This window comes from Falco punctatus (assembly GCF_963210335.1).
Source record: "Falco punctatus genome assembly, chromosome: 8".
NCBI lineage: Eukaryota > Metazoa > Chordata > Aves > Falconiformes > Falconidae > Falco > Falco punctatus.
Genome location: NC_137588.1, coordinates 46,424,113 through 46,442,019, shown reverse-complemented (window position 1 = coordinate 46,442,019; position 17,907 = coordinate 46,424,113). Strand labels below are relative to the sequence as shown.

General features: G+C 39.1%; 1 protein-coding gene across 5 annotated transcripts in view; it reads right to left on the bottom strand.

Moving 5' to 3' along the window:
- FBXW11 (F-box and WD repeat domain containing 11) overlaps window positions 1–17,907 on the bottom strand; it is a 74,582-nt gene that overhangs the window by 17,951 nt on the left and 38,724 nt on the right. For all 5 annotated transcript variants that reach the window (XM_080398570.1, XM_080398571.1, XM_080398568.1 and 2 more), the window contains 4 exons: window positions 17,818–17,880; window positions 16,525–16,750; window positions 7,971–8,157; window positions 7,047–7,137 (listed from right to left, as the gene is read on the bottom strand). In XM_080398570.1, coding sequence (XP_080254696.1) covers window positions 7,047–7,137; window positions 7,971–8,157; window positions 16,525–16,750; window positions 17,818–17,880 — 567 coding nt within the window. The remainder of the gene's footprint in view (window positions 1–7,046; window positions 7,138–7,970; window positions 8,158–16,524; window positions 16,751–17,817; window positions 17,881–17,907) is intronic.

Sequence of the window (17,907 nt, the reverse complement as noted above, 5' to 3'; positions counted from 1 at the left end):
ATTCAAAACAGCAATCACCTGATTTTTGGTATTTACCTAATTTCTTGCCAACAGAAGAGTCAGGTAGAATAAAACTCATGAAAAATAACAATGAAAAAATAAAAAAATAACATAATAAAAAAAAGAAGCAAGTCTAACAAATAGAGAAATGGAGATTCATTACACCCCACTAACATATAACATATGCTTATTTTTATTCTTACATATGTATATATGTAAATTGCAGCATGCATTTGTTTAATACAAGCAGAAAGGACCACTTTCACACACACACAAAAAAAAAAAAGAGGGGGGGGGGGTGGGGACGGACAGACTACAGGAATGGGTGGGGAAACTTCCAATAAGTGAAAAGTGGGTTTCTGGCTTGATTTATAAAAACCACAGGATACCCAGGCTATGTTTTGAAGAACAGTCTGAAATTAAAGTGAGACCAAAAAGCCAGGAGTGTACTACTGAGAGCCACCACACATCTGAACACTACATGGGCTTTCTGATCAGTTTGGGTTAAAATACCACTTTTAGTATGAACTCCAAGACCAGAAGAAAAGCCATGAACAGTGAAGTCCAAAAAACCTAAACAACTCTAGAGAAAAAGGAATAGGAAGCTTTTCCTATTAAGTGTTACAATTAAATCATGATTTCTTGGCAGAATCCGAGACCTAAAAACTAAGTTCCTAATATTTACAGCTGCTTAGATAAGATCCAAATGTGGACAATATAAATTGATGAAGTGTTGTCTCTTTCTGCATGCAGCTGATCCAGCATGTGAGAAGATGCTCAAAGGTCCACCAAGTAAAACTATGCCCAAGTCCCGCTGCAGCTTTGCTGAACCCTTTTTAAAGCCACATTTAAAAAGAACAGATCAACCTTATAATGCTGAGCAAGATAAATCTGGACAGTGGAATATGCTAATGTCTTACAGAGGAAGAGAAGACGACCTGTAGAAACTGGGTTAAAGGCCACTGACATACAGGGCCCACAGGGAACCACTTTGGGAGAAAGCTGGCGGTACAATACAGACCATTTCATTAAGCACGAAGACAAGACAGCATGTTCCCTCAGTGCCAGAACGGTGGCGTACACCAGAGAGAGCTTAGACAAATCAGATAAAAAAAAAAAGGCAACCAACTGAAGTTTCAGGCCTCTGGAGCAGCAGTCCAACATCAGGACCACCTTACTGCCCAGGATGGTGGGAGTGCCTGACCTGCTGAGGGAGGCAGAACACACGCAGAGGAGGGTGTGAGAGACTTCGATTACCCCCACGGAACTGAAGTGTAGCTGCGTCATGTCCCCACGGTCTCTGCCCCACACATCTGCTGCTGGATGCTGTGCTAGCCACTCTTCGATCTGACCAGTACAGTTGTTCTGTTTCCCCAGGGAGGGAGTAAAGAATCCTCCTAACTCAGGAGAACCTGTAACAGGAGGATGCAGATGCACAAAGCAGTTCCTCCTCCCTCAAAGTCTGCCTTCTCTATCAAGCACCTCTGCAAACCCAGCCCGCAAAGCGCAAGATCCCAAAAGAGATTCAAGGGCAGCTTCTGATGAAGAGAACTTTTTCATCTCTGCAGCTGCAATGATCACAGTACCACCCGCTGATGGGTCTTCGCTGGTTTTCTGTTAAAGGATCCCTATTTCCACCAACTTCCACCAACCTGTTCTAACACACCTAAGACTAAAATGTCACGCTTTGAGGTTACAGATGCAACATCAACATACATTAACTTTAAATGGACTCCTGCTTACACCAAAGCGATAGAGGAGAAGTACTGATGTTACTGCCAGATCTGGAAAAGACACCTTAAAAACACAAGCCAACAGCAACGAACACAGAGAGGGGTCCTTGGAGGCACCTCAGTGACACACACACCTGGACTACACACAACACCTGACAGTGAACAATGCTGCTGAAAAAACAAAATTATTGCACCTCTTAGGTTCCATTGAAGACAATAACAAAGTTTATGCACAACACCATAAAAATACAAAGTTCTATCTAAACAGACAGTTATCAGCCCCCATCAAAGCACAGGGGAATTCAAGTACTCAAACAGGAATAATAAATCCCTCTTTCAAACTGCAACAGAAAAACTGCAGTCTTGGTTTGCCCATTTGTGGAAAAGAGTAGGAGTGACATTGGCAAAGTCAACAAAACCCAACCCAGGGATCCGTCCCACGCTAGAGGCATCTAAACGGCATCTTCTGCCCTGCTCAGACACAAGAGCCGAAATCTGGTGTCAGGCACCACAAGAACTTTGTCCCTGCCACTCAAAAGCCTCTCCTTTCCTTGGCCAATTTCATTTTTAAGAAATGCCTTTTGGAAAGTGCCTGCGAAGTAGAGATTTCAAAGGCTGGCTGAAAAGATTTCAAGGCATATAATGCTGACCAGATTCTTCACACACACGCACACAGAAGTTTCTCCAGCATCAGAATTAGAACAGCACCCAATTCCCTCAGAAATTATAAACTGCAACTTCCATAAACAGAGATCTCCTAAAGCTGGCGGTGACTTAAGGTGAGCGCTGACATTCTCCCCTTTTCAAATTTTCCCAAGGCTTTGAAATTTCAGTTCCAGTCCTAAAATCTGAACTTTTTCAAAATTCAGAAGAACACATGGTGTTTATCTGATGGCCTGGTGCCATTTTCCTAACATCTTCAGCAAAATAACATTCTAATTCTTGTCTTAATTAGGTGGACCTAAGTCTCCATGGAAACAAGATGAGGGCACTTGCCATGTGTTTGAAGATAAGGGGAACATTTACAAAATAAGTCTTTGAGACTCATCACAAGAAATAGACACTTGGGCTAACCCTGAGGGGAAAACAGAATAGTTGGCCAAATTTCACAAATAATATGGAAAAAATCCAGGGACTCGGGGTTCTGGAATCAGCAGTATTAAACTTCCCATCCTGGCAACGTGCCGATTAAACACAGTCCCATTAAACCAGCTGACCTTCCCCAGCAGGCTTGGGGACTGCGCCCGGGCACAGGACACCCAGCACCACCCAGACCACCTCTGCAAGCATGGTCTTGCAAACCCATGGTCAGTCTTCCAGGATAAGCCCCAAAACAGGTTTTTCCTTTATTAAAGCTCCTAGGGAAGCTTGGCAATTCAACATCTGACTCTGAGACATTGATGTTTACCGGACCACCTCTTGTGAAATGAAACCTAATTAAATATTTGGCTTCACAGGAGGTGGAGAGTAGCTACCTCTCTTTCCAAGAACTTGGTTTCAGATCTCTAGATGTCCTCTTATTTTCAAATCCAATGATTTCAAAAGTGACATTATGTTCCTAGAATGTGTTTGGCATGAAACAAACACTAACAAATCTTCAGAGAGGCAAGGGGACCTCACTTTGCCAATTCATTGCCTGTATTACCTTGCAGCTAACGACACTTGGTGGTTGCACGGACTTTTGACCCAAAATGCAAATAGAGCCCAAGGGAAAGAATTCAAATTTGCTATTTATAATTCCTCATCTTTCCTTCCAATTGCTAATTCAGGTTTTGGATTATTTTTCAAATTCTGTCAGTCAACCCAAAGGAGAGAGCACACTCTCCTTTGAGCTTATCTCTATCCACAATCCAATTTAGTACCAGCTGCAGTAAATTAATAATTCTTATCATTAGAAACAGTCTAGCAAAATTTGGTTAATCTTTGTGCTCCGCAGGTAAAATACTGAATGACAAAATTTTTTGTATTACATCAAATACGTTTTACTGTATTAAATCAAGCCCTTTGGACACAAGATAAATGTCTTATAAAAATATTTATATAATTATATAAATGCTAATATGGTAGCCTTTGGCTCATTGATAGCTCCCTAAACTCTGACAGAAACAGAAAGATCTTATTAAAGGTCCAGGCAAATATTTGAAGAAAAAACATTTTGGTATTCAGAGATACAAAATTCATCATCACAGTTAAGATGAAAGGCTCATTTAAGAGCTTCTGCACATTGCTTTGAAAAATGAGGGAATGGGGAAAGTATGAAACTGAGGGAAAGCATGACTTAAGGCTTAAAAACAGTATAAGGGGACGAAAAATCTAAGAAGTGCTCCTAATCTTATAGCTAAGTTTTGTTGTTATTGTTACTCACCATCTACATTTTTAAACAGTGTTAAAAGCTTCTTTTGACAGTTCTTTAGGGAAGCAATTTGTGAAAAGTGCTTTAAAGGGTGATTTATTAGAAAAATTATAACAGACTTTTGGAAGTGGAAGAACTATTGGACCCTTGACTATTAACAAACACTAACCTCACTCCAGGTTGGAAATGTGGAAAACAGCAATATTTCAGAGGGCTTGAATGAAATATGTAAACAGGGAAAAATTTGACGTGGCATACTACTCCCATCCTTCTGCCTCCCCCTCCAGTTCAGCAATTTCGAGGAACCAGGAGTGGGAAATGCGCTGCCTGTATAAACTGAGCAGTGATGATTCTGGAAGTAGCCATTAGTTTTCAAAGAGAAACTTCACCGCTCTAGGAGACTGGACAAGGACATGTTTGTTGCCTGAATTTGGGCAAACAGAGGCTGACACTTACTTTTGCTTAAGTGAGGTTCAGAGGCAAGAGCCCACAGCTGACAGGTCCTGGCTCCTTTCAGCTTTACTGCTCTACCAAAGCATCCACGGGCCATGGACAGCATCAAGGTTGGTTGCCAATACCTGAATTTCTACCCCAAGTGATTGACAACCACTAACGATTAAAGGTTTCTCACAGGTTTATAGACACAAGCACGGAATTACAGGAAATTTTCCCCAAACAGCCCCAATTCTGCTTCTCTGTTCTTGCCTCCCTCCACCTGAGTGAGCCACATTGGAGTTCCCTGCATGCCCCAGTGATATTTAATGTTGTTAGGGATATAAGCATCAGATAGGAACTATGGGAATCATATGTAAAAGTAGCTGGATTGCCAGGCAGTTTGGAATGGGCAGAAGCTATGGTAACAGCTCACAGTTTACTCCTTGTATGCTACAGAAAAGACAACTTTTCCCACGCTCATTACTCATGTTACTATTTTTAACTACTAGTGGCATGGCACGTTTTACATATAGCACACTCCACTGTCCCAGCTCCATCTCAAAGCTTGTCATGAAATAACCCGTTACTCTGCATATTCTACATTGATCACATCATCCATCTCAGCATTATATAATGAAAATTAAAAATCTGTAAGTTGAAACTCCGAAAGAAAATCAGGGTTCAAAAAGAGTACTATAAACCCCTGTTTCTTGCATTTTATATCCATTTTGAATAGATGAGCCCTTACTTTTCAAGCCATGCAGTGCAAATTTTTCTGTTGCCTTGGTTTAATATATTTATTGTTAATTTAATGAAATTTAGGTTTTTTAAGAAACATGTTCATTACTACAATACATTTTTAGTGGCATACCCTTTCCCCACCCCCAGATATTTAGAGACTGAAAATTTTTTACATTTAGTATTGACATTGGTGATGACAGAAGAATGAGGGATTTGGTTTTGTCCTACTTATTTCATACTACCAAGAACTGTCCAGTTCTGCAGCTTCATTTCTGTGCTAGCAAATGTACAGAATCTAAAGCAAGTACAAAATGGCAGGTTATGACAGTTCAAAAGGCCTCAGAAAGTCCTTAGAACATCTCTAAGGAATACTCCCATCTCTAATTCTAAGAATTCCTAATCAAACATTCCACTTACACCTAAAAAATGAGTTTCAGAAGAGTAACTTTAAAAATGTGAGTTATAATAACGCTGAACTTTTTCAGTGTTCTACACAAAGGTTTTCACACTGCTTTTTGCGCATTTTCTTTACTGAACTATACCAGGATTTTGCAGAAAGCAAGAAAATATCACATTAAGAATTCTCCTTAATCCCCTGGGCTTCTTTTCATTGCAATATCACTCCGTCATTCCTTACAGGGAGAAGACATCTCCCTTCAAATAATATAATGTGTAACATTCAGCTTACAAGCCTAGACTATATTTCATACTTAGTTCTTTTAATATTTATAAATTGTGTAGCAAGGGTTATAAAAAAATACTTGAAGATTGGGTTATGTTTTCCAGCAGATACATTTTACAGATAGGTTAAGCGTTCTGAATAATTCTGTTTACTGAGTGCCAAGCAACACAAATTCACATTTGCCATAGCAGAATGATTCCATTAGTTCACATCTGTCTTAAACACCAAAACATGTGTTTCCCCACTAATGAATTTCAGACCAATAATTTCACATCCATCACGTGGTTAAAATAAATCCATCACAATCTGTGGTACAACTTAAGTGTTTTGTGGTGGTTACACAGCAAACTGAGCAAGACAGATTTTCTGCTGGTAGGCAGAACACTAAGGTGATCCTGATTTATCAGAAACATTTTAAAATGAGGGAGCAAGCCCAACTTTGTAAATCTTAAGCAAGATAAGGAAAATATCAAAGAAAAGAATAGTCATTTTTGCAGTTTTTTTACTACTGATACTCCTGCACAGTCTATCACTGTAGGACTAATTAATGTTCTCATCAAAGCACAGGATGGGGAAAAGAAAACCCCATGCAGTGAAGAAAGCTGTATTTGCAACAGTCACCACTTTAGATATACTGTTACTAGATAAGCAGTGTTTTAAATTATTTAAATAAATTAATCAAACAATTAAATTTAAAATAATTAATGATTTTAAATGTTTAAGGCATTAACCTTCAGATCACCTTCTAAGCGAGTGTAACCAATGTATCAGAACATTCAGCAATAGGTGGAACTGTCTTGGAGTAATGTGTCCTAAAATAGCTATTTGATCAAAATCCATAGTCCCAGAAGAGTTCCAAAAATCTTCAAATGCAAAAAGGATGGTGTTAACACTTAAAGTTAATGCACATACTGTGGCTGTAAGTGGCTGAGAGTGTTTTTGACATCGTCTGAAGAGCCAGAGCTCAAAAAGTAGTAGTGATACATATGTAGTGATACAGATACATATGATACACTTCATTGCCCCAACATGCAGCACCTTTGAAACACTATCAATATTCAACATTATTTCTCCCGCGGGTATTATGTATCAGAAAACATACCTCTATATCCTGTATTATCTTTGGGTATAAGGACCTGTAAAATGAATTTGGGGGGCCATCTGTTGGTCTGTTTTTAAACAGGTACTGATCCCTAGAAAGAAGCAGAAACATTTTTCAATGTACCACAAAGAATTCAAACTTTGAAGGAATTAAAAATCTGCACAGAACAAAGCCTTATGACATTCTTATAAAGTACTTGTAAGAATTCTGAGTATTGCCATTACAGCTCTTGTGACTTTACAATTTGACAGCTGTATTGAAAATATCAAAGACTTAAAAAGAAAATGAGTGTTTTCCTTATAGTTTTCCAAATCAGGGTTCACTGCTTCATAAGGCTTTAGCCAGCAGGGTGGCATTCTCCTGCTCCTTACAATATGCCTTGCATTTTCGTAGGCACACCACCAGAGAGCACAGAAAAACAGGTTTCTAAAGCAGAACACCTCCTCATCTCTTCAGGTATTCCCGAAGGACAGAAAAACTCCGTTGCCACAAACATAAATGGTTTCTCTTTGAGAGAGGCTTCTGCAGCCCTATCAGCTATTTTATACTTTAAGCAAAAAAAAAAAAAGTTTAATTGGAAATACTTTACTTCAGAAAAAGCCCTGCAAAACATTGTTGCTAGTTTTTGTGAGCTGATCTAATTGTTTGTTCTCCCTGCAAAACGGAAATTAAAAATTTGCAGACAGACTTACCGTAAGAAAGCAAGTGTTAAAAGACATCAGGGCACACAAGGACGGGACAAAGCCGAAGTGCAAACAGGAGCTGACAGCTCTCCTGTAGCTACCCCAACCAGTCCATAGCAGAGATAAGCATCTCTGCGATAAGAATTTACTATAAACTTACTTTTGGCAGAGCTCACCATTAGGGAAATTTGTAAAGAAGAACATTGTACAAGGTGAATTTAATTATTGTCAAGGTACTTACCAACCCCTTCTTTCTGACAGTCCCTTCCATAGCGGGTCTGTGCGTACCATTCTTTCAATCAATTTTTTCCATAGCATTCCCTCAGAGATGACTCTCTGCCATTCCTTACATACCAGCTCTGCTGCACAGAGTGATCTGGCATCAAGATAGGAAAGGATGTTTTCTGCTATGTGATCTAAGCCTTGCTCTACAAAGAAATAAAGGCAATCAAAACATCAATATCACTTCACAGTAAACTACAAAACAAGCTTTGCAATATACATTCAGAGAAAGCCAACACAGCTTTAAGGCACTAGAGCAACACGATGATTAAGTTACCATACGTAAAAGCACCAGTTACAAATGAATCCAAACAGATACACCGAAATATCTCTAATGCTTTACTCCTTTCCCAGCAGTCTGCCTAATGGACTGTCCCATCTCCATTGAGTCAGAACAAGCACAAGCCAAAATTCACCACAGTACGCAAGTAGCAGAAAGCATTTTGCTTTTTCTGGGCACACAGAACCTGGACTTTTTGAGCACATAATGTACTGCGCTACATGATCCAAAAAAGATGATCATCTTCAAGCAGATATTTTATTAAGCAGCAGTAATAAAAAATTAAAATATAGATTATTTTACTATACCCCTACATATAACAATAGGTAGTTCAACTCAGCAGAAGAGGAGACTCCACAGGAACAAATACAGACATATCCAGCAGAAGCATAAGCAAGGATTCTGCAAAAACTTTCTTGCATCAAATGCAAGGACATATTTTCTATTTAAGCCCTGCCTATAATCTGCAGATGCCAAGTCCACTCCTGAATTTTGTTCAGGACTGGTGGTAGAGCATACGCCAGAGACACCATGCCCTGCAGCCCAGTGTAGGAAGGAGAAATCAATGAGTTTGACAGTAATTTGTCAATCACAAATGCTGCTTTAACATTTAAGGCAGTTAGCCTCACTCATGGTTTGCCGCACTTGGGAGACAGTAGGACAAACCTACCAGAAGCTGGTGGGTTTGAGGCTTCTCTTCAGCTAGAGAAAACTTCAAGAGGGACAAATTTCTTGAAACATCTTCAAGTTGAGTAAATCAGACTATAACATTCAATACAGCATTTGTTTTGGGACCGATGGCTGCAATTGCTTCTAGTATGAGAATCAGCTAAGAAAAGCCCAGGATCAGCAGGAGTCAAGTAACCTTCAAATAACGAGAGGTGGTGACAGCTCAGCTTCTGCACTGTAAATTCCAGTGCAAAGTAAATTTAGTTCAGCTTCACAAAAGATTTCCCAATGTATTTACAACAGGCATATGAACAGATATTATCTTAGCATCTTTCCTGTGTCTGCTGCTCTCCTACACTCAGGGCGCGCTACCTTTTACAACGAGGGAGTGATGTGTGTCCATGTCCTGCTAATGTGACAATGCCAGCTTTACCAGGCCAAAGAATGAGCTCTACAATGTACTACAAGAGAACTCCCAAGGAAAACAACATTACTGCAAATGAAAGCCCTTTGGCAGTACTCAGACATTGCAGAAACAGCATCACCATGGTGACTGCCATACTCTTAACTTCACCTGCAGGACAAGGTGTGCTGGTCACCAAGCAATAGTTACGAGTGGACTGGGGTAACGCTGACTTTCATCGTGAAGAACCTAGCTACCAGAAGCAGCTTATTAACCCCTGTGATCCTTTGATATCATGGCAAGGTTAGTTTTGCATATTAAACGCACTCAACATGCCAGCAGAAGTTCAAATACAGCAGAATTGGGGTCCTGCCCATTGATTCAGGTCTACGTAAGGCCATGTGCTGCAATGTATCATTTCATAAATGTCACGTAATACTTATCCAAAAGTACTAGGTACTGAAGCCGAAGCTGGTAGAAAGCATAAGTACATCAATAAAGATGATGAATACAGTAAGCTGCCACCACAGATCTATCAAGACATAGAACAGGTGGAATGCTGCATGTGTTCCCTTAAGGTCTTTGCCTAGATCTTGTCTCCCACTGAGGGTGTTAGATTTAAAAATGTGATTGTAGTTGATTAAAGATACCTACACAGAAACCACTCAGATAACATACTTGCACTATATTTAAAATAGCAACTAAACTTTTCTTGTTTATGTTCCAACTACAGTGTCATCGGTCCCACAAAAAAATCACTGGTAATCTGTTAACTTATTTCAAAGGACCTGCAATTTTGCTTTCCCAAAAGCTCTACTAAACCAGAGATCTAGAATAACTTTATTTTTGTGAATAATGTATGCCAGTTGGCCAAGCATGAAAAAAAGAGATACTCTTTCAAACTAGGAGACTATGACCTTTTTAATTTTCCACTTTATCTCATAACAGCCTACTTTAGGCTTGAAATAGTCCTCAAAAATCAAAGAAACTACTGTTAATTTTTTTAAGAATTAAGAAAGTGTGCTCATATAGACCCCTACTGCAAGCTAAATTTGGCATGGCCTTCATAAAAATGAACAGCAATAGAAAGGAGAAACCAATACATGTAGTTGAAGAGCATTTGTTCATTTCTTCTACATAATCTAGAGAACTATAAAAAGGCTTTAAAGAATGGTGAAAGCTCCTACAATGTAAATTGGGTTAACGCAAATTTTTCAATACCAGTCATAATAACAGATTCAAAATAACTGAAACAAAGGTCCAAATAGCTGGTGGGTCTCAAATCCAGCCACTTCCAAACCAGCACATTCTCTCCCAGCTACACCATGTCTCAGAGCAGCTTTGAGCTGCACCATCTCCTACATCACTGCTTTGAAGAAAGCACCAGGGCATTTAAATACATTGTTAAGAGGTCTTCCAGTCTGCCCCATCCCAACCTTTCCAGTAAATAACTCTCAGATTCTAAATACTGTTTACTTAGGATATATTTATCTTACTGCGATGTGATGTGATTCGAAACAGTTCTCAAGGTTTTTCCAGAAAATCCAATCACTGCAAGGTCATTTTCAAGAGTTTGTTTAAAATCATGAATCCTTGGGTATCATGGGGACAAACTAATTCATTGTGCAAAACGGAGGACAGCCAGATAAAAATAAAGGAAATAAATGAGTCTGCTCAGTAAGCACTTCTTGGATTTTGAAGGTTACAGGTGTGAACAAGGCACATGCCATGTTTTAAACAGGAACAGATCTAACAGTTATTTTACAGTTCAGTACAAAATAGTCACGTTCAACAATGTAAGATCAGTCTATACAGAGCAAGTGACTGTCTAGTACATCTACAATGCTGTAATTACACAATAGTCCTCCTCATATTTTGCCAGCACAGGGCACATTACGTTTTGAAGAGGAAGAACTTCCTACATAAAGCATTGCAGTTCCCAAAGCAAACAGCACAGATATGGCAATTAACCATCATAATTACAAACTCTGTATTAGTAGAGCAGCACGCTGAGGTTCCTGTATAAAAGGTGTTTAAGGCTCCCACTTCACTATGTCATTTTTCTTTCAACAGCCATCATACAACACCCGAGGTTAGATCGCCCTCCACTCCCTCTCCAGAGCAGCGCCTGCACTATCCTCCCAGCGTGTGCACGATAGGTCAGGGCTAAAGGTGTATTAATGTTTACCCCACACAGGGATATTTAGTCAAATCACTGGCTAACAAAAGCAACGATACTGCTAGGAAATGACAAAATTGATAATTCAGGTCAACCAGCATCTGGCTACTATGTTTCAAAGTTACTAATTAAATACAAAAATAAATGACTGCAAAGTTTGGAAGACGTTAGAAGAAACTGGGAATAAAAACCAAAGTAGGTTACAGTTAAACCAGCAGACCCAGAAATTATTAAAAAGAGAGGAAAACACCCTGATGCCAACAGTATTTCTGCAAAATGTGGCTGAATGACAAGTGCACCAGCTTCCAGCTCTCCCAGAGATACAAAGATGATGTGAAAGGAGTTTTTAATGGGCAGTGGCATGGCAGAAGAGCAGGGGCACACATCAAACTAACCTTTTCAGCTGACCTTAGTTCCCCTTTGTTAGAAGAAAAAACACATTCCAGCCTGGGCTCCAAACAAGCCGGTAGTACAAGATACAATGATGACAGGCAAATCTTTCAGTGTCTGCACTTTTAAGGTGTAGAATTCTTTACTCATGCATCTGAAAGGTTGTAGGTGAATGAGCAAATGAATGATGCAAAGTTCATCCAATAAACTGCCTGTACAGTCACAGAACAGCTGCCCTTAAGCACATTTTTGGTCAAAACTGCTACTGCTCTCCAGTAAAGATGGGACAACAGGATCCATGCTGAACAGGTACCCACCTGCTGGATACTCTTCTCATTCCAAAGATGGGAGGCATAATTTTGCCCAACTGGCATAAGTAAAATAATCATCACATGTATACAAACCTTCTTAGACGAGGGATGCTTAAATGCTTTTAGTCATAAAGCACTAAGCAAACCATAACCCTGAACTTACTTCAACCATGTATTTAAAGAAAGGTTATGGGACAAAGTAGCCATGCTGGCTTGCAAAACACCTCACTTATAGTTCTGAGCAGTTTCTGAAATGTAAAAATTATGAACATGTCAGCTGTGAAATGAACAATTCCCAAGGGAGAAACTGACAAACAGATCTTCAAACTATATTCACGCACAAAATAATATTTTAAAAGTTTATCTGTTACTGCCATCTCCTGGCAGCAAACTAAATCAGCCTCTCCCGAAAGAGGGATGAGAGCTCCCAGGAGCTGTAAAGTTACCAATAACCAACCTAATAAAAAGGCTACATTGCAAGGCATCCTTTGAAGGCAGCCAGTGCATGGTTCTGTGGTTGGCTCTTGGTGGGTTTGAGGTTTTCCCACCTATTCCACCGTACCTCTAGTATCTTTCAGAAGACACTGAACGGGTCAGCTTGAGAGCGGAACTTGCAATGCTTTTCAGAGTTAGGACTACTGTATCACTTGTTTTTCGATAGTTTTTGAATCGAGCACAAACACTTTAGGAGTTTAATATACAGCATATTCCATTACTAGAAATCCACATCGTATTTTAAATCCTTTGCACGAGTAAGAATGTACATGTCATTTAAGCAGCATTGAAGAATTTGATTTGTATTACAATTTTGAAACCATAAAAAGGTATTTGGATCACAAGACAACATACACCAGGGCTTGCTTTCCCCATCTTAAGACCTTTTAGCACAAGGCAAACACAGGATTGTTGAAGTCCATGGTTTTAATGATTTCCTATACAGAAATGTGTCCATGTAATACAATGTGTGTACTCAGCAACTTGCGTTCAACTGCTTTTAGTTTTCTTTTCCTTATGAAATATTACTTTTCAAAAAGATAGTACTCCAGATTAAATCTCATTAAGAAAAATGAGACACAACAAAGCAGGAACATTTTGCAATTGTTCAGTCTTTCACAAAACTGCCTTTGAAAAAGCAGTAACAACCCTCTGACAAACAGTTGTGAAAACCTGGCTCCAAAGCCTCCTCTCAAGCTTCAAGTCTAGAAATGCAACCTGAATGACCAAGGTGCCACCACCAATTCATCCAAAAGCTAAGCCTTTCTTGGAGAGATCACTGTTGCCATTTCTGGCTGTCAACAAGCTGATGTGAAGCAGAGGTGAAGAGCTGGCAGAGGCACCGGGGCATTAATGCCATTTCCTCAGACAGAGGAGGTACAAAAGTCACCCCGCAGCAAAGCCTCTGCTCCGCCTGGGGGAACGGTGTGACGGAGACTGCTCCAGAGTGCAAACAGGACAGGGTATTGCAATGTGTTTGGTGCCTTTCTGTGGCATGTGCAGAATTCAGAAGTACCAGGCTAACACCCAGGTCCCTCTCAAAATCCAGTTTTAAAAAAATCATTTCACTGTAACATGCAGACCAAACATTTAGAGACAGGGCTAGAACATATTCCCAAGGACAGTAACACTCCAAATAAAGTACCAGGAAAATCTTCCTTCCTAAGGTCAGTTTTGTTTTCTACAGGTCAGGAATGTTCCTGAGAAGATCTAGACTTGACTGCCTATCTACAGAACTATCAGACCCAGTGTCTGGAGAGACAAAATCCAAGTGACAAGTGCTCCGCTTGTTTTTATTCACTTCACTAACCCAAGGCTTTTTCAGGCTCCTGCTTGTGGTGTAATCCTAGTACCAAATGCTCATTAATCTTTACCTGAACTAAATCCAGGTTTTCCATAAAAGTTAACTGCAACGAGCTACCACATCTCCACAACAGCCAGAGCATATACACGTATGCGCATCGGTCTGGGACTGCACACTTTACACACACAGCTTGTTCATTATGAAACCATTGAGTTTTAAGGATCAACTGCAAATTACCAGGCAGAAGCCCTTTATTAAGATGCATAATTTTCACAGTTCTGTATTACACTGGCCACAGTTAAAACCAGATTTTTACAAAGTCAGAAACTCAAGTGTTTCCTGATGTTAAAATACGGCAATCTCTTCTTCTGTGACCACACAGAGCCTTGAAAATTGCATACTGAGCACAAATACACAAATGCTTTGCCACCAAGTCTATTTTAAGATTTTTACTGCTTGCAAAAGCGCACAGATTTAAATTGTTTGCATTAGAAAAAAAAAGACATCAAGTAAAATATTTATCCTACTTAACACAGTAGAAACAGGTCCAAAGCACAGGTAATTACAGTGGGCCTATCTAAGCATTTCAGACAACATACAGGACTAAGTTTAAGACGCATTAAGATCTGAAATAGCTGCACATACCTATTTTACATTAAAAGATAGTAAGCGTTCAGTTTCATAAACAGTTTCTCCAACAGGTACTAAAATCTATCAATTTTCTACAGTAAAATGCATCTAGGATTTATTGGTTCATTTTCCAAAGAAAAATATGCTCAATTCTTATGCCTCTACAAGAGCTTTTGCAGTTTTATAGAAAATGCTGAAAAGTTATATCTGTTATTGATTATAGGTACCAGATGAAGGTTTGGTTGAATTTCAATAAGAAATTAAAACAATTAAAATCCACAGGGATTTCAAAGCTCAATGTGTAAATATCACTTTGTATGAAAATGAAACCCAAATGTGGGATGTCAACTCTATAAAACTGACTAACATCAGATACAAAACAGTCACTTAGATCATCCAACTGCACAGGCTTTCATTATTTTAGAAACACATTTCAGAAGAAGCCTGGCAGGGTTTTACTTGCCTGACACAGTGTATAGCGCTCCTATAGTTCTAACACACGAAACAGATATGGAAGGGACTTTCTTTCCTAATCAAAGGTGATGAGGTAGTGCTCAAGGGTCAGAGTTGCAATTTGATTAAGGAAGAAGCAGAAGTTGCATGAGACCATGCAAGGAGTGTTAAGATCAACATCTTAAAGATAATTAAGAGAATCAAAAGCACAGTAGTGACTTAAGTCACTCTCGCAATTACGCTATCCACCACGTACCACTGTCTTTTGAGAGTTGTTTTTCACATGCTAGAGGAAACACTGTTGACAGATGTGGAAAAACAATGAGCATAGGCTCATCAATGAGGCTTCTGAGACACTCTCATCAACGGGACTTGCAACAGCTGGTACAGTATTAGCCATACTCCATGATTGTGATGTGCAGTAAAAAGACCAACCACTGCCCAACTTGTAAGGATAGATCCTGCAAACTAAACGTTTTGCCACCCACTTACGGAACAGCACAGCAGAATTATCACTTTTTTCCACTGAAACAAAAAGAAGCCAGATACCACAAACGTTTTCCATTTTTCCTGCATCCTCACAGGTGTAAAATCAGTGAGGATAGTAGCAAGCAAAGACTATTTCCATGTACAACAAAAGAATTTTGCTTAAAAGAAGTGAGACTATCTTTTTAAAAGGTAGTACTGCGCTGTTATCTTTTAATGTGACATTAGTTCAAGAGGAGATTGATTTCAATCAGCTCAGATTAAGTTCCTGGGTCAATTTATACAGATATTCCTCACACACCACATCACCTTCAAAAAGGGCTGGGCATGGGAACAGTTCCCAGTATTTACATTGTAAAAAACAACAAAAGTTGTTCTGAGCAGCTGGAAGAAGGAATCATGGCTGGACTACAGAATAAAAATCCACAAGTGCTTTTGCTCTCGAGTCAGTAACAAGACCAGACAAACCAGATTCACTCATCTAAGCAGGCAGCTTTTTATTTAAGATTTAGGAAACTCAGAACAAAACTAAAATGTAATGAATGAATGAAAACACCTTTATAGTATTTTTCTACATCTATGGTGTCCATATGAAAACGGAATTTAGACCAGAGCTTGCAGAGATACAACTTTAGCAACAACTCAAGTTTCAAATTACACACAAACTAGTCTTCCGGATATGCTACTCAAACTACTTTTACATGGAACAACACTGGCATCCAGTGGCCAATTCAATTAATCACAGAAGGGAATGATTTCAGCTACCCTCCTGCCCTTCTTTTAATTAGGAAGCTTCACTTTATTTATACAAGACAATCTCAATCTGAAGGACATTCTGAAAAGCTGCATACACCCAAAGAATTAAAAAAAGTATATTTATAAAAGCACCTCCTGTAAAATAAGGATTAGTTTACCTGGTAACGCAGTGATGAAGTCCCGTTGTAACATGGGCTTCAAGTAAGAGTTAATATGTCCATGCTGATAGTGACACATTCGTGAAATAAGGTGTTCCACAAATTCAACTTGATCTGATTCAGACCACTGGTCAAAATATTTAATACACAAGTCTTTTTCCTTTTCGTAGTTTCCTTCCGATGGTCTTTTTCTTGAGACAATCACAGATGAAGTTCCATTACTTATCTGTGTTTAGAAAAGGAGTATTAGTATTTAAACATAAAAAACAGAAACAGCTTTATAAAGAACTCTCTCGAGGAAGAGTATGTGAGAAGATGCAAGCAAATAATCAAAACATTCTCAAAGCTACAAGTTACACCATATAAACTTCATCTTCCATAGATAAAAGATCAATGAAAGGACTTTGCTGGTAATTGTAACTCACTTCTTACACTGAAAGACTTGAATTCTCTTACACCTCTTACCATTTAAACAGCAAGGATATTAACTCTTTTCAGAAGAAACTTTTCCAGATTAAACCAGTGATTTCTGCTGCATATTGCAGTCTCCCTCCTCGAATTATTTACTCGGGTTCCAGCAGTTAAAATAATACACATTTACAGACATGCTGACATTGGATATTAATATTCTAATTAACACAAAAATTCAAGACCTTTATGTCAGTGTCAAACTGCCCGTCCATAAATGAAAACGGACAATTACACAATATCAAGGGCTTGCTTTGATTTTGAAACACAGCTCATGTCAATGTTTGGGACACACACATAAAAACACCATTAAAATCCTGGGAGCTTTACCTACAGATAAGGATGCTACAAGAACACCACCCCAGGACTCATTACTAATTAGTAAATAGAACCAACGATTTATGCCAGGCTCTTCTGAGCCCTTCAGGAGACCAAGAGAGCTGTTGGGGAACAACTGTCAGCTCTGAAATATTCCCAAACTTCTTCAAAGCAAATGGGTTGCAAGTGCTTGCCATGTGAAGGTGCTGAAATTTCCCTTTTAAAGGACAGTCACATGCTCAGAAAGGTTGAACTGTATCTCAAGTATCCTTTGATGCAGAATTGGCCTTCCAAGGTCAGCACAAACTACAAAATCTGAGAAGATCTAGTAATTTCTCAAGTATTATTCATTGGCGTTATCCTTCACTTGAAGGCTGAGATAATTTTAGGATGATACAATCAACTACATACAAGGATGATTATGCAGATGCAAGATTTGGAAGTTTCTCAAAAGCAGGAATGTACAAAATCATGCCAACTCTCTTTCCACGCAACTGTTAGTCCTACCTGCCATAGGGTATTTTTCTTTGGAGACTCATCTTCATTCTGATCCTCCATTACTGACGTGTTCTAGGGGAAAAAAAACCAAATAAACTT